At 35.5% G+C, this 18942-nt stretch overlaps 1 protein-coding gene across 2 annotated transcripts in view; it reads right to left on the reverse strand.

Moving 5' to 3' along the window:
- Positions 1–3029: 3029 nt before the first annotated feature.
- LOC138324864 (titin homolog) overlaps positions 3030–18942 on the reverse strand; it is a 137966-nt gene continuing 122053 nt past the window's right edge. For both annotated transcript variants that reach the window (XM_069270073.1, XM_069270072.1), the window contains exons 16-18: positions 10229–10947; positions 5008–6173; positions 3030–4300 (exon numbers count right to left, since the gene is read on the reverse strand). In XM_069270073.1, the coding sequence (XP_069126174.1) occupies positions 4249–4300; positions 5008–6173; positions 10229–10947 (1937 nt within the window). In that variant the 3' untranslated portion in view covers positions 3030–4248. The remainder of the gene's footprint in view (positions 4301–5007; positions 6174–10228; positions 10948–18942) is intronic.

Here is an 18942-nt window from a genome sequence, read left to right on the forward strand (position 1 = left end):
TGTAGGTCCCCTAGGCCATAGTTGTGCTTATTGCATTTTGCTTTTGGGAACGATCAGTCAACAAGATGGCCACCATCTTGGATTTTGATAGTTAAAGTTTGTTATAGCTATTTCTAACAAAGAGATCTGCCACAAATTTCATATGTAGGTTCCCCTAGGGCCCTAGTTGTGCTTATTGCATTTTGGGACCGATCGGGTCAACAAGATGGCCGACAGGCCACCATCTTGGATTTTCATAATTGAAGTTTGTTACTGCTATTTCTCTGAAAGTACTGAAGCGATCTGTCTCAAATTTTATATGTAGGTTCCCCTAGGACCTTAGTTGTGCATATTCCATTTTCGGATCTATTGGTCTACAAGATTGACGACAGGTAGCCATCTTGCATTTTAATAATTGAAGTTTGTTGTATATCTCAGAAAGTACATTTTTTTTGTACTGAATTTTTTTTCCTCAAATTTCATATGTAGTAATATTTAGTAAAAGTTTGAAAAGCAGAGAAAAGATCCCTATTTCCATTGTCAGACGTAGATCATTCTTTGGTCGGCGCCAAGATCCCTCTGGGATCTCTTGTTTTCTTACCTAGCTGTCTATATATTTCAACAGCAGAAAGCCATGGGAAGGCTATTGCATTAATTACTGATGTAAAATTTTAACATGCTTAATATAAATATGTAACAGGATAGGAGAAAATGTAATGGCCAGACCGGGATTCCAACCCTGGACCTCCATACACTAGCCAAATGCTGTACCGCTGAGCTACCTGATCACCGATGATCAACCCAATTCAATCCCCCATACACTTTTCCCTCCTTTTCTACATTGAAGTCATACGGGACCCTTATACCACCACCATGGGTATTTTGCACCAAGTCTGTAGTAGAAGAGCAGAAGATGTAGCCAATTTGGGATTTGAACCTGGGATCTCCGAACTTTAGCTGAATGCTCTGCTGCTGAGCTACCTTGTCACCGATGATCGACCTGGTCCAATCTCACTACATATCCATTCTCACAATTCTGTCATCATTCTAAGGAAATGATTTGATATCCTCCAGTGCATTTAGAAATGATGTTGTGGCTTTATTATCTCCTCCAGAGAGAGTGAAAGTAAAACTATACAAAAGAAATTCAGTTTTGATAGTTTTTATTCTGATATGTATATATATATATAAGATATATTTATATATGTAATATATTTATGCAATATAAAGATTCAAATTTACATGATCAACCAAAAATATACATCATGCATAAATTTTTATGGTTTATACATACACATACATGTAAATCACATACACAACAAACCCTAGTTACAGCAAATTCACAGGAAATCTTGATCTTGTACACTCGATCAACCAATAAATTTCCTTGTGATGATCTTAAATCGTGTTTCCTACAAATTTGAAGTAACAGATTGTGTTGTATACGCAATATACATGTGATACATCAACTTTAAAATTAGGATTAATTGATATGTTTTAATATTGTACATGACTAATTTGGACATATACAAGGATATTATTATCCAGTAATATATTAATATGTTGCACACATTAAGGTAATATACATATCACAATTTAATGTTTTATACACAGGGACGAGTCACAATGTCCGGAAAACATATTTCCCACTACCAAAAAAGGTGTCAGGCCCCTGTGGCTTACATTGTATAGGGCCTTAAAAAAACCCATGAATGTTTCCACCTTCTGAGGCTGACAGTCCCCTGTGCTTACACAGTGAACTAAATCAAAATTTTGAATATTGTGTCTCGCCCCTGTGCGGCATCTTGAGGATGAATTAGTAAAGTTTCCAACACGTCTGGGATATAGTAATATCACACAATCATACTATATACATTTATCCTAATTCATACACCTTATTATACATTTACAATTCATGTACATATATTTTAATTTGAGACACATTATACATTCATAACTGATATACACCAATCATTAACAGAAGCTTCGCTTTATCATACATTGTATACCGTCTTTGCATATTACAGAGTTAGCTCCCTTGTGGGTAGGTATCAATTGTTTCGTCATTATTTTGTAAGCGCAATTCACATTGTTTTCACCGAAACGTATGAGGTTACGCTTGCAAACACATGACGTCACAATCAATACCTACCCGCAAGTGCAGATAACTCTGTAATGTGCAAATACGAAATATGTTGTTATAAATACATAGATATATTGTTACATGGTCATAGTTCATATATCTGGTTTTACAATTATATGAAGACATGCTGGTTCACTGAATGGATATAATTTTACTGTTGAAATATGGTGTCAATCATACAATATTTGTTAATGAAGCTTTTTTTTAGTAAAACTTAAATTTGTGTGGTAGTGTAACTTTTATCTGTATTAACTCCCTTTAACCAAGAAATATTACAAAAAAGGAAAAAATGCAAATAAAAAAAGATTAAAGATGTTAAAGATGATCCATGTATGATATTCACCAAATCTTGCGCAGCTTGATCTAAGATGATTTTAAGCTGAATTGATTTAAGAAATTGCTCTGCATCAATAAAAAGTATCCTTACAAAAACAGACTTACAGATTGGTAAACTTGGTCTGACAGCCTCACCAGTGAGAAAGCAAAGTCAGAAGTCATACATTGTATATAGTTTTGTGATTTTTCCATCAGATCTGCTCTCTTCCTTTTGTACATTCCAGCTATATTGGTATCAGGCGTTATATTATACAGCAGCTATTTATAATAACAAATAATCCGTCTAAAACTGAAGAGAAAAGAAAAAGGAATTCAACACAGATTTGTTCTCTTTAAAAATCAGAAATAATGTACACATATCTATGAATAGGACACTGTAAACTACTTCTGTAAAAATTCTCTTGATCTTTTATATGTTTGAGGAATAATCAGGAATCTATTTGAGTCACTATTGTCAAGATAGGAAAATGCAGTATTGGTTATATATAATATGATGCTAATCATGAAGCATTGTTCTCAATTATTGTCCATTACATCATACAACATACAGAGATGATTACACTGGTAAATAAAGAAACTGGTAAATAAAGAAATACGATGTTAGAAATTCCCAGGTACATGGCCGTAGAATTCTGCAGAAATGCCGTAGAATTCTGCAGAAATGTAATTTCTTAATTCAATATCAAATTTTTAATTTTCCACTCTTTTCAACAGAATTCTGCAAAATTATGCGGAAATCTGGATTACAGACATTTCTTATCGTATGCATTAATTAGAAGCAATTGCAATAAGTTGATTACACCAGGAAAACGACAAACGTCTATGTTAATGTTGATATAATTTGTTACGTTTATTATCGTGTATTATGATTACTGAACTGAATGCAATTACAATCCCAAACCAGGCAGTGAATTACCATACTAGATATGCCTCAACTCAACTACAATGTCGACCACTTGATAACCTCCATTTCTACATTTCTTGGCTAACAGATTCACATGCATCATAAAACAGCACTTCATTATTATTATAGAAACAAATCTAGCTGTCTGAGAAATGTATTTTTTGTTTACCGTTCCCATAGTGAGGTAACACACTGCCAACTATTTATTGCAGCAGTAAATTATCCAGGGGAGATAATCCCATTTTAATATGTTAAGGGGAGGTAATAAATGCTATTTTCCACAGAGAAAGCTTTATGGCCAGAAAACACAATCTGAATTGTTGTAAATTTCAACCGAGACACTTTTAGGTATATTGATTATTTCATACAAATTTCCATAACCTTACAACTTCCTTCACATGTACTTCAGTAAAACATTCAAACTCAAGGAAATACTTTGAAAAGTGATACAAAAATTTTATCGCTTCCCAGAAGAGATATTAAACTATGCTTTAACTTGGGCAGGTGAGTTAGCATCCTTATGATTTCAAAATTCTCACAGCCAATGATTATTAACTAAATACACGCTATAATGAAACAAAATTCCAACATATGTTATTTGAACTATTAGTTGCATAACAATGCTGTTAAGTCATCTCTGAGGATTTGAACATCGAATAGTTCACACAGATTTTTGTCACTCTTTACAGCCAGTATAACGAGTGCATAGGGGGCAAGCACCAGGCTTCAGACATATGATCAGCACTAACGATTCTCGCTGAAGTCTTCTCTATCATCAAAGGAAATCCTCCAAATTGGTTAAATCTAACAAATTGCATATATTATGAACACTGAGGTCCTCTGGAGAGAAAATATCACTTTGTGGTGGATCCAACAGATTATCCGTTCATCTTGGACTGTTAGCTTTCTGGGCTGTCGCAATCTTTTGTCTTTGTTCTCTGTGAGAAAAAAAATGAGCAGTTTTTAGTACATGTGGTGTATGTGGTGTTTGTATGAAATTTCTACACAATGAGATAAAGATGAAAATGACATGTATGACTGACATTGTACATAATATGAACTTATTCTCTTTGTATTGATTAATTTATGTAAACCATTACCTAAAATCAATAGAAGTATATATGACGTAGTTATATTTATTAGTCACATATACAGGTATAATGGGTATTCAGGATGAATTCTTAATTTGTGATACAGAATGTCTTCTATAAGATAAGTCAACTCAGTTAACCTATCCTCTTTAATTTCCCCACAGTTAAGATTAGAGCTATTTACCCCCTCCCCCCACTCCCCTCCCCCCCATCCCTTTGCTTAGGCCAGACTTGCTCATTCTCTCCATTATTTCATTTAAACAACCTACTCTACCATGTTCAGAGAAGATTTAATAAACCTGTTATCTGCATCCCTTGTTAAATAGCTACCTAAAATCTTACAATATGGTTAAACCAAACCATATTCATGGTTCGACTATTCTGCCTCCATCTTTATCTATAGAGTTGCCTGCTACCCCCTCCCTGCAAAGTTTAGAGTAACCTGCCCCTCCCTAGTTCAGATTAGAATAATCTGCTACCACTTTTATATACCTACTCTAAATTCAGATTTGTTCTTACAGGATAGAATCATCTAAATTCAAGGTAAGACTTACTTTAGCTCTTCCTCCCTCTCTCTCATCTCACGAAGTTCCCGTTCAATTTTGGACTCTGCCTTCTGCGTGGTTTCTTTATAAGAAAACACATTTGAGCCTGATGAAATGCTACGTTTGAATCTATTAGGTGTCTCCTCCTTGGGCGGGGCTACTGGGGTAATTGGCATGTCTTTTAAAGAGTCTGTGTCAGAATGTTCCGAGGGTGTTTTTTCTGAATCGTTTGACATTGTACTGATACTTCTTCTCTGAATGTTAAAGTTCCGTTTAACTGGTTTATCTGATTTCTCTTCCGTAAATCTAAGTGTTTGTATATGGTCCTCCGACATTGATTTTATTGTTCCTTCTTGCATTAACTTCAGCTCTTTAGCACGCTGTTTTTCAAGTTCTTTTTGTAACCTGGAGGAACCATAATTCCTCATGACTACTGATTTTTCAGATGACCTTATGTTTCGGTTAATTGGCAAAGACGAAACGCTGTCATCGGTGCCGTTTGATACTGGTACCGGGCTACTGTGCACCGCTGGTTCAGGAGCAGCTATCTCAGGCAGACCTTTCTGCCTTCTCAGTTCATTCTCTCTTTCTCTGGCCAAACGAATCTCCTTTTCAATCGGAGTTTCCTGTTTTACTGGAATAGCGTCACTATGGTTTTGTGGTGTAACTGGAGGTGTCATGGTTACATGAATGCTTTTAACTGGCGTTGGCTGACTAGACACTTTGTTTTGAACACTTGAGGATGTAAAATTTGTCTTTACTGGTTCAGTTTTCTGGGGTGTGATTTTCTGAACTGGTTTTGCTGAACCTGAGGTTGTTGGTTCCTTTGCAGGCTTTGTTTTTGAAATAGCTTCTCTCATCCTTTGCAATTCTTCCTCTCGTTCACGTGTCTCACGAAGCTCGCGCGCGATAAGGCTCTCCCCTACATGCTGGTATGCACCAATGGCCTCCTCGTATGAGATTTCAGATTGTGGATCAGATTGGACTTCCTCAACCTCCTCTGGTTTTATCACTGTTTCTGAAACTGTCGTTGGTGGCGGGGCCACAGGTATTGGTGGGGAAGCCTCTTTTCGTTGTTGTTTCGCAATTTCCTCCTCACGTTCCCGCTGGAGACGAATTTCTCGGGCGATCACACTCTCCGTGGGATCAATCTGCTCGGTAGAGGTTTCTGCCTCCTGTTAATGAGAAATGTGAAAAAAAATTAGTATTGCAGGGACTAATATCTTTGGTAACAAACTCAGATTGTATTAACTCATTTACCCCTAAAAATTCATAATGGACTGGTCTAGTCTTTGATTGAGAACAGCCTAAATGTGTCTTCAGGCGTGAATGAGTTAATATTCAAATGCTAAATCAATAAACAAAAGTATATGTCAACAGAAAACATGCCATGAAGCAAAATTACCACTTCAACAATCGGTAGCATGTTGATCCATTCGTTTAAGTACTTTAACATTATCTACCGAGCTCGAAGTTCGTTTAAGATTCCTAATCAAAATGCAAGGCAGAATTGGATTCAGGTAAAACTTGATGTCGAAATATCTGCTAAATACAGATAGAACCCAAGGTAAGCACTTCAGAAAAAGACTAGTTAACAAACTCTCATTCATAGTACATAGATAATTTCCAGCGAGCACATCGCGGTGAAATGTTGTATATGTTTTCATGGTAAACATATATGCCTTACCAGCTCGCCGAGATGCTTCATATAATACCACATGTTTTTGTCATACTAAGTCCAAACGACATGCACGATGGATCATACTTATGTAAGCCTCGTCATGTATCCAATCCGCTCAGATCATTAATTTTCAAATAATACTATATTTGTCCAGCGCGAGATATCATCCCCAATTTACGCATAACTGTGAGCGACAGATGAAGAAAATTGCTGTCTTTTGCTGAGGTAACTGATAATTGTAATATAGGATTTTTTAAAAAAAATACCCCTTTAATAAAGAATGCACTGTTCCATTTGTATTCAAAGGTGAGTTCAATACTTTAGAACGGAGGCAGAAAGAACCATTTTGGATAACAGCTTGCAATATTGAAAGAGCACAATAAACTTATTGATTATATTCTGTATAAACGAATGCAACCTGTTACCTGAATATTGACGAATAGATTTATGAATTTCTGACTGAACAAGGTAGGACCATGTCGTCCAACACTCTTAACAGATGAAATCTAAAAAAAAATCCTCTGAAAGATCTTTTGTATATCATCTTTTTAAAGGCCATGGAGGTTTATTTTGTGTTAACATTCAATAAACAGCTGCTCCTGTTTGATGAGTTTGATTAATAGAAAAAGCTTTCAACTTCCATATCAAAACTAAACCGAATTTCACAAATAACATTAATCATAAAACAAAATGATGCATAACAGATCAGGATGTTTCAAATGTTTAAAACTAACAAAATTCTTTAAATAACAACAAATCTTTAGTTTAGATAAATCAATAATTACTACTTGTATATTTTGTAAGCCCAGTTAATTCAAAGTACACATCTAATTAATCTAAAGTAAAGCATGTTCATCAGTTGGTTCAGATATAATTTGGGTTGCGTTAAAGAGCATGTACCTGTAATATATATATATATTTTTTAAATTCTTACTAGTTTAAGATTAGCTACCCCGTGTATTTATTTCTAGGAATTATGAACTATTTCAAAATAATTATTCTTTTTTTCAGTGAAAATATTTTAAAGACAAAAACTTGAAATGGAAATCTATCTGTATCTAAAATAAAAATCTGCGTGTGTAAACCTACTTTTGTCCAAACCCCACTCTGTATAAGGTGGATATTTGCATACATTCCCACCGTATGGATGTCCCTATCCTTTGAAATCTTCATGCTGTCACAAGATGGCTAAACACTTCCACACCTAATCACTCAAGGACAGTAAATATGGTGTTGAGGTTTCCACCAATCTACTCACAGCGAGAAAACATTTTGAATGCAGTGGGATTGATTTTTCAAATTTATGAGACGTTGATTCTTTGCTTACGCCCCCTTCCCCTTTTGAAGTAGATTAAATTCTAAATAACATTCGGTGTATTTGGCCACGACTTAAGTAAACAACTTCCCTAACATGCATACCTTCGACATGGCTACGTTTGAGAACGTGTGGTAGTCTTAAAGCCATTTATTATTGTCATTTTTTTGTGTTACAACGTTGAATGGCCGTCTTTAACGGTTGTCTACCTGGGCGTGCCAGATATATTGAAGTGAACGGAGTTGTCAATCAGGTAAAGAGAAGCTGATCAGCTCACGCCAGGTATTTATAAGGTTATCAGAGATGCCCAGTACGTACACGCAATGCTGTTGATGATGTCATTTGTAGGTGAAACGCAGGGTGTGGTTCCATCACTCCACAGGAAGTCATAATTTTGCCCAACTCCTTATATTATCATCCCACATTTAAAGAATCCATTCTTAAATCATGATTACAACTAGGTTATCCGGTAATAAAATCAAATTTTCATGAACATACGTTTATAGCTCTAATGAAAGAAAGTGTTCGATTCCACACTCACTGACTTTTTCCTAAACTTTTTCCTTCAGAAACAGACTGGTCTGTACTGTTGACTCCACAGAAATACGTTCCATAGAATAACTTTAATGACCTTGTCTATGTTGTCTAGTGGGCTAGCCACCAGCTAGTACCTCGATTGAAAATGGCTTTGATAAACTCAGCAAATGAAAAAATTATAACAATTGACAGAACAGTTCCCTTGCCAGAAATTTCCACATCCCAACATAAACATATTCCAGGAGAAAGGAAAAATATTGGCTGAAATCTTATACTTATCTAACATCTCTCCAGGTAAATATTTGATGAGGATGACAATTACCTGGACGAAGTATACAGGTATATGCTTCTTAGCCTCTGGCAGATACAGCATTCCTAGCATCTTCCTGAGAACAGTGTATGTATACCAACGGCTAAACAACTAAGATGCTTAAACAGAAACTAGCCTCCTCCCAGTCGTCAGCTGTTTACCCCAGCCCACACTTTATTATGGGATAAATTCTACTTTTTGACGTTTCATATATTTTACTGCTTGGATTTGTCTGATCACATTTTTACAATGTTTTGTTGTATGTAAGCCTGACCTCAGCTTGAACTAAATCTGATAAGCCTCAGACAGAATGTTCACCGAGGCTGCATGATTCAACCAACCAATATCATATCGGGGACCACAACACACTACAATAGACACAGAATTTTGAATATTTTGGTCATTTTCCAAAGGTTCAAAGTACCTTTCAGTTGTTGTCAAAGTTTGGATATTTTTGCCAGCTATTGTTGACAGTACTGTTTAGTTCCTTTCTGACCTGTTATAATTGGTAATTTTATTCAATAATTCACAATATTTAGGCTTCTATTGTTGACAACATGATTTAAGCTAGAAGTGTTTTGAAAACACAATGTATCCCCAGAGTCATTATTCAAGGTAGGGCTCTTGCGTAGCAGTCTTAGAGGCACTTTATAATACAGCAGATTTTTACACGAGGATTAATTATCATGATCGGCTGCATTAATGATATGATTGCCTTAAAGATGCTCCACCGCTGACAAATGGTATTTTTTCATTATCAAAAACAGGAGCAGACAATTTAGTATTTTTCTTCAGTTACAAAAGTTACTTACTTTATACCATTATCACCATTGAAAAGTTTGAGCTTCTAATTTTACTTCAAGTTAAAAATATGAAAAATAATTAATTGCATCCCGGAAAAATTCCATGGCACTATATTCTATATGAAATGAAGTACTGATTGCGCATGCATCGAAGGCGAAACAAATTATTTTATATAATTTTTTGTGTTAATTAGGCATATATATACACGATTAAACACCAATTATTGTTCAAATGATGAATATCATTTATGCTCTGTCGGCGGTGGAGCATCTTTAAGTGTCTTAATGGGACATATATTCCTCAGCCGCCATGTGTCAGAGAAGGACACAATGGGACTAGATGGGACCAGACAGGACACAATGGGACTAGATGGGACCAGACAGGACACAATGGGACTAGATGGGACCAGACAGGACACAATGGGACAGGACGGGGTAAGATAGGACGAGATGGTACAGTGCGACAGACCTTGAGAACACTTTATTCCAAGGAACACCTCTAATTTCATGGCCAGGGCATAATACTCATGAAAACAACACATTCTGTTAACTTTTAGAGAGTTTCTTTAAAATAAAATCCTTACCTCATCATCACTGACGACGTTTTGACTGACAGCCTGCTCCCGCTCCTGTTGTTCTTCAATCTCCTGTTTGATGATTGTCTCCCGTCGCTGTAGTTCAGACCCACGGTCAGCCTCAGTCATTTCATGGTACATTGTCTTGAGTTCATTGTTGTTGTTGTTATTGTTCTGAGCCTCAAACGTTGCTATGGTTTTCATCTGTTTAGAATCCTCCTGGCGTTTCTGAAGTTCAAGTCTTTCTTCTTGCTCGCGCTTTAGCATTTCCTCTCGCTCATTGGCGAGACGAATTTCACGAGCAATGGCACTTTCATTGGCATATTCGTCCTCCATTTTCTTTTCACTGGGTGGTTCCTCTGCAGCAGGCTCTGCAGAATCGACCACACTAACAGGTTTATACGGCAGCTTCACCTCCCAATGTTTCACAGAGCTCTTCTTAGGCGTAGGTTTCGGCGCTGGAGAAGATCCTGCTGACGACTGAAACAACGTCTCCCACTGTTTACGCGTCGACCCAAGATCCGCTATAGATTCCCTGTCTACGATTTCGGTTGTTTTTCCGTCCTCAACAACGTTTGCGCTGTACAAGTTGACCTTTTCAGGCTTTTCCTCCCAGTTGACGCTACCTTTAAGAGCGACTTTATAATCAGTTTCCGTCGTCCTATCTTCCTCGCTGTCAGCGTTCCATTGCTTCTTGTCTGACACTGCTGGTAAGGGCTTGCTGTTATCTGTAAACACACAAAAACATGTCTTGATATAAAACTCGGATGACGCACCAACAGGATTATGACATGATGGATATTAATGACTTTGTGGAAAAATTACATAAAAAAATTTAAACCCGAAATATACATTTATACGAGACGTCCGTTCACACCTCCAAATTTTGATTTGATGTGACTTTCTCACCTGAGAGACATCTCACCTGAGAGCGTTCAGGTATGAATTTATACCTGTATAGTTTTATCAGCTATGGTACCTAAGGTTAAATGATGCACACACATGAGATTAAGGCATTGTTTCAGCTATTTATGATTTATATGTCAGACGCTGCAGGGAGCCAATCGATCTGGATATTGTGCACTATTGTGTACATATGCACATTTCTCAATGCCACAGGGACATAATTTTTTTTATACATTCCTGGTACGGTGACCTCCAAATATGGATAATTTATGTACATATTGACTTTCAGTTTATGTCCAAAAACATTTTTCATTATTTAGCTGTTCATGCTTGTCCATAAGATTGTTTGTTTTGATCATGTATTGATGACAGCCAACAGATACCAATGAAACTTTCAGTCCTTTCAGGGGTCACTTTTCTCTATAATCAATTTCTGCCATTGATAACAGCATCTTTCAACAGTCAGATCCATCATGTATATTCATTTCGAATGTTTGAACATGTCGTGTTCCTAAAACATATTCTATTTATTTTAAGGAATACTATGAGAACTATATATCCTTGGTCAACCTGAAAAATGAAATCCTGACAATATCGTCACCCATATCCACCCATCCCTAACTAAACATTTGATACCACCTATCTACAGAGAAACAGGATATTGACAACATTGTTAACATGTAACTGACAAAAGATTAAAGATTTCTAAATTTAATAATTCAGTTATCAGTTACAGACAAAACTGACCACGCTATTTAGATATCAATGGTGAAAGTTAACATCTGTAATCCTAAACAATGTTATCTGTAAAGTGTTATCAGAGAAAACTATGTGAGGAATGGTGTCCGATATCAATCGACCAGGTACTGGACGGTCAAGTAACATATTACAAACCCGGAAAATTATTATCTGAAACCTAAAAGTAGGTTAATCACAGACACAACATAAAATATCGATCTCTATTTGCTGTCTCCAGGATTCAAATTATCAAAAAAAAAAAAAAAATAAATAAATAAATAAAAGGAAAAAATTTGATATTGATTATCAGGAACAATCCATTACAAAAATTAGGTGAAGCAGCCTTGTCCATTTAAAACAGTCTTGTCCATAAATCTACCTACCTAACAACCACATTTGGATTGTTGCCACTCGGGACATTTTCAAAACGAAATGAAAGTAACTCCTTTCTCAACACTTGATCTTCAGAACACAAACAGAACATCTCCGGACAACTTTGAGGAATTTTCTGTTTTATATGGCGTACCTTAGCCATGACTTACGACTGTTGTGTGTGAATTTCCATTGAAGTTCTATACCACTGGGTTTATCAAAGTCGTAAATTTAGATAATTTCATTGTTTTTAAGTATCACTAAGGGTGGAAGAAAGTATAAATTATAAATGTTACATCATAAAGGGCTGGCAGTGCTGAGTCGGTGGGAACACTCACAGAAACAGATTACTGAGTTATTATCTCATTACTGGGTTAAAGTCTGAAAACTGAGATCTGGTTAGAATTGACTTAATAATCACTTAACATTTATGTAACTATATCATACTTATCTATTTCAAACTGCTAATTCAGCAATCTCTAATGACGTTTTTTATTACTCATATTAGCTGTCTTATAATTTAAGGTTTATTTGGCAATAAATCAGACATGTTTCAGTAAAATAATATGGACTAAAATGAAATTCTGATTTCGTCCTTACATGACCCTGGCTGTTAATAGGACGTAAAACTAAACTAAACAAACAAACTGATTTTGCCAGGTACCGGATAACTACATTTTCAAATGAAAATAAAAGTAAAATAAATTTTGAGGAATCATAATATTGTGGAAATTAAATGGTCTGTTTTGAAATCAAGGACTTAAATCAGAAATACATTTGTATAGGTGTCAAATAGTTTCACAACAACATTATACAATTCTACCTGGTGTGACTAACTAGAAAAATTTGATCTAGTTATCAATACTGAGAGAGATACATGAACTATCAATGGAAATATAACCTATATCAGCCAGTGTTCATACAAAAGATAACCAAGCTATTGTGCCAATGTAACTCTGTAAATAGCTGGATATCTGATTATTTTTATACATACAGAGTCTGTTGTGCTAATGACGCCGACAGAGAATCACAGATGTTCACAAGTTAGATATCTTAAAGGTAAAATACAGGTCATACTAACTTAAAGGGTAGATTAAATCTATCTATAGATAATGTACAGAAAAAAATAACAAAAAGGGTAGACAACTCCATATACAAAACATCACATATACTTTTATAACATAAGAGGGTAGATAATTCTCATTGTACTTAACAAGGGAGACAACTCTAGATATACTAATGTCAGAAAGTCTATTTTTAAAATAAGGCTCAAAGCTATTACTTTAGTGAGAATACAGATATTATTATTAAGGGAGATAACTCTAAAACACCATAATTGATAACCAATTAAAAACATTGAACCTGGAAGCTAGATCTGACAACATTACAACTGAAATAAGACTATAAAGTCCATTTTAACTTCTTACTGTGAAATTCCTGTATTCATGAGAGAAACATTGAATACGCCTTGTCATGACGTAACTCCACCAACAACCTTCCCGTAACCTTACAAATTGGCGTGATGTTCTGGTTTACAATGTATGTCGTATGACTGTCTTATCTCGTGAATGACAGGTACGTCACAGACACACGTCAAACTTTACCTGTAGATTATAACAGCCTAAATTACCGTAAAAACTTGTGTAATTTGCGCACTTTTTCTGTGCAAAAATAAAATTTGAAGTTGGGGGTGCGCAAATTATATTGATAGAGGAGATTTAAAAATTTTACGGGGAAAAAATCTGTCCATTCTGAGGGGCTGACGATCTATGAATGTTGAGGTACCGCTCTGTGTATGGTAGCCATTTTATATGATACAAGGTATTAAAGATTGTAAAAACAATGCCTCACCTATTAAAGTGGATTATCTAAGGCTAATTAAAGTGTTAAGTTATGATCACATTGTCTTGTTTCCATTTGCCCTGAGAATTCAATGGCGACTGAGAGCATGGCTTCTACTGACAGCAAGCGATTATACCCTGTGCACCTCGTAGTATAATGGGACAGCCACAATCAGTGACTTTGGCCGGGTCAATCTAGTTTACCTGTATTTTTTTAGGGGAGAGAGGCTGTAGAGAAAGTCTGTAGAGAGTGTGTGTGTGTATACACAAACATACGTATACCCCAGCTGCAGGCCGTGTGCAAAAAGTCAAAACACACGTGGGATTTATAAGATGCCTAAACTGATCTATATTTAGGACTTTTAATAAGTGGTTTACAATTTTATTACTGCAGAATTAACAAGCTACAAGGTTAGTGACATATTCAACCGTATTGATAAATATAATTAGCCATTAGCTTTGCACATGAAACCTTACGTAGGGCCCAGCTGAAGGCCGTGTGCAAAAAGTCAAAACACACGTGGGATTTATAACATGCCTAAACTGACCTATATTTAGGACTTTAATAAGTGGTTTGCAATTTTATTACTGCTGAATTAACAAGCTACAAGGTTAGTGACATATTCAACCGTATTTATAAATATTATTAGCCATCAGCTTGGATCTGGTACCGTACAGCAGACGTCAGGTAGTGAGTTTACTCGCAATGTGATTGTTGCAAGCTAACTTACGTATCCGCTAGCCGATTGCTGTTGATTGTTAATGATCTCAAACACACTAATTACTTATTGTGACAATTTTTAAACAAATAGATTCAAATCTTTTTAAATGGTCCTGATTACTATTCATGTGTAATATCTCAAAGCATTGACATGGGCACGGAGTACGGCGGACCGGACCCCCGATGTTTTAGACATCTGCAAGATATTTTAGTTTCAGGTTAAGGTGGCCAATAAAAGAAAACAAACACGATGCGGTTTTAATATGTTATTTCTTCTTAATACAACACTTCTTTGTGCAAGTTGTCAAGCATTTCAGGGGAATATTTTGCATTGAAATTGTCACCTTCATACATCGATTTTGGGACTCCCTGGACATCGTTTTTCCCCAAAATTTTTGATGCGCAAAATATACTGATAGTAGATTTTTTTCAGCATTTTCAGCCCTAAAAAGTACCTGCGCAAATTACACTGGTGCGCAAATTATACAAGTTTTTACGGTAAATGTACCTGTATACAGGGTAAACACTCTTATACTGATATATCTAATCGCTGTTTTGTATAGTTTTCAACAATTAATATAAACCTATAAATAACCTGAAATTTCTACTCTATGAGGTCACATCATCTTATTTTATTATAGAAACACTTTCGATGTTTTTTCTCCAACATAATTATAAACTTCTAATTCATTTAGGTAATACACACCAGGTGTCACTCAAAATTATTTCCACTAATAGAATGGCTAGTTTCTAAGTCTCTTTAAAACATACTTCAAATCTTAACCTGATATTTTGCATTGAAATTCCTTATTCTATGGCAAATGAAAAAGTATCTACATCTAACTGAATCTTTTTTCATAAAAGTAAAACACGAGCAGTGATCAAACTCCCAAAATATGTTCTACAAACCTTATACGTTGATTATAGATTTAGATGGAGACTTCCGGAGAGCGAACCTGTTTGTTTCAGACGAACCCAACTGATATATTAACACTCATGTTCCCACATATCAATATCTCTGTGATCGGTCTCCCACACATTTGTCTCCCCTGAAAACGTGCATGGCTATATTTGCTTTCCAAATGCACTCCTTAAAGGTTTGATTGATGGGCATGTTTGAAGGGAGTTTTACTGCCAGAAATAATCCCGAAGTTTATTTTCTATGTTGCGTCATAATCCACACCTACAGTTCAGGTGTGATTTATACAATCCAGGATATAGGTGCAAATCCAGGTAAAAAGAATATCTCACATGGATATAAATAATACACTTAGTTAATTTTTGTGACAAGTGAAAATTCAGGTGTTATTCTGCAGGTTAATGCAGAAAAATTGCTACCAGGATTTTTGAGTCACCAGGCAACATCGATATAGGTATTAAACTGCCATACACATTGAAATGGTAATATCATGGAGGCAGAGATATCATCTGTGAAGAGAGATTTAACTTAAAATACATTTTGTTTATCCACCCAGGGTGGGTAGGCATTAAAAAGCATCTATAAAACAAAATAAATACATAATGTGTACTTAGCTTACTTGAATGTCTGCATAAAGATGATATATTGTACACTACTTCAGAAGGCTTAAGAACTTTACTGCATCTTTAAAACGTAAAGTTACCTGGGATTTTAAAATGACCAGAAGGGATAGACATATTGATAAATGAGGCAAATTTTTTCTTGTGTTTTTTGATAATGTATGAGGAAATAAAGCCGTCAACTTAAAAATTTGCAAAAAAATGTAGTTTTCTAGCTAAGAAATAAATGCATGTATTTCCTCATCTGAATGTGATTATACTTAAATATGATATATAAGTGTCTTATTCAAATCCTATATTAAAACACTATATCAAAAAGTTTAATTAAGAAATACCATTTCAATTGCAAAGACCATGCAGTGAAACTTTTACTGCATATTATCTGTCACAAGATTATGAAAAGAGGAATTTCTAATTTAGCAAAGAAATGCATCCAATTTGTATGTCTAAGATTTTAAGTTATACAGCTATAACTGTGTCTCCCCAATAAACTTTGTAGTTAAATCTCAAACCTCGGATCGTACACTTGAACAAGCACAGTCTGTAATCATCATGAGTCATGAACTTGCAATTTAAATGTGTTTTATTAACTTATAGAAAGTTAAGTCAGTTTCACTCCGTTTTGTTGAGGCTAATGGTCAATGAACCCCAACCACACACCAGGAGAATATATAGGTAACAGGAAATTATTTTATCACAAACAATGTGGGAAGTACTCCTTTGATTTTTTATCAATGACTTCAGGCTGATGTAGTATCTATATTTCAAAAGAAAGGATCATTCTATGATGATAACAATAAACTAAATATAGATATGTTTTACATAAAGCCTTTAGGTTAAAAATCATGTTTTTTCTATGTATTTCATTCATCAGAGTTCCTGTTCTCTTTACCCATAATTACAATTCTAAAAACTGTACCAATAAGGTTGCAGCTATAAGAAATAATAAGTCATAAGAAGCCCGTTCAGGCTTAATGACTTTAGTGCAGTAAAATGCATATGCTGCAAAACTGGAACTCTTTTGAATTGGAGGTAAAGTGAGGCTAGCCAAACTTACCACCTTAAGAATTCAGCAGACTAACTAAATGTTCTATGAATGGCTATATATAGGAAAAGTCTGTACCAGATTAAAGGTCGATACATACCAGGTTCAGATGTGATATTCAATATCAAAACAGCGGTTGATGAAAAAGTCTCCATTTTTAGCAATGATCACATCGGCTGAGTAAGTGATCTACAGAGAAGGTGGATGGAATTTTTGTCCTTTAGTTTCCTTAGTATCTCACATAACTATGGTATTATCCATATCAGTTCACCTGTCTGCCGGTAATATTAGCACCTGTGCAGGTGTAATCAACTCAGGTAAAATCCAAAATTAGATGGTCACTTTTTTCCTATCTAGTTTTGGCCTAAAGAACGTTCTAGCACCTTGAGTCCTTAGATGCTACCTGTATTCCTGAATGGATTCCAGTTGTTTCATTTGCATTAGTTCAGCATGTATGGCCTCTTTATGTCTGTCAAAGATTCCTTAAAGTGTCATCTCCGATCATTGGAGAGTTTGTCTCCAACAAGGAGCCATTTACAAATCGTAAACATTAGATTAGCGACTCCTTCGATACACGTACCACAACAAGCTCTGCAGAAGGAATGCACGTCGATTATCTCCTAGAGTAAAAATAAACTTTCTGCAGCTTCAGCCAAGTTTAGATTTGAAAGCTGAACAGTAGATATACATTAAAATGTCACTCTAATAGTTTCTGAATATCGATGTTCTTTTCCATATACACAGAAAATGACAGGTAATGAGTGAAAAGTCACTTAAAATCCGTAGAAATGTTAACAGACTATTTACTTATTGATAGTTATCTTTCTCCCTGTTTTTGATCCAGGATACACTCGCTGAAATATGTTTCCTCTATATGTGTCATGTGTTTCGCTTCAGAGATCTAGTAAATGTTGCCTGTTACTATAGCGTTTACAAACGTGTTGACATCCAACATCCTTACCTACAAAGGTAGCATTTGTTATAATACCTGTACCACTTCGGTCTCCACCTTTTTTAAATGTTCCTATTTCCGGTGGTCTATGATAAGGTACCTACAGATAGGCATCATTTTGTGATGGTCAAATTGAGCGAGCCCTCTGGGGATGTTTAGCCACCATACCTATCCTTAGACTCCATAACATATCACTTTTGCCCGCTGGCTTAAAGGCAGTACCAGAGACTCTGACAGGAAGGCCTAAATCATTATCTTTACCCTGTCTGAGGTCAAATCAAAATGACCTCTGTAAAGTAAACAATTAACTGAAAAGAATTATCTTCATTGAAATTTACACCTGATACATGACAACTAGATGGATTTTTCGCTTAAAGGATCCCGAATCCAAATATAAATATCTTTCATTGATTACCGTAATAATAATCTTCTTTTATTATTTCCCTGCACAATGCATTTTATCGGTACAGGACCTGTGCATGTGATGTCAGACACCATTGTTATACACAGGTCTGTTACGTCGCGCCGAGTGTTTAATGGATGCACATCATTGACTCAGTCTTGTGACATGAAAACATGGCCATCAATTGTAAAAAAAAAAACGAACAG

This window comes from Argopecten irradians, chromosome 6 (assembly GCF_041381155.1).
Source record: "Argopecten irradians isolate NY chromosome 6, Ai_NY, whole genome shotgun sequence".
NCBI lineage: Eukaryota > Metazoa > Mollusca > Bivalvia > Pectinida > Pectinidae > Argopecten > Argopecten irradians.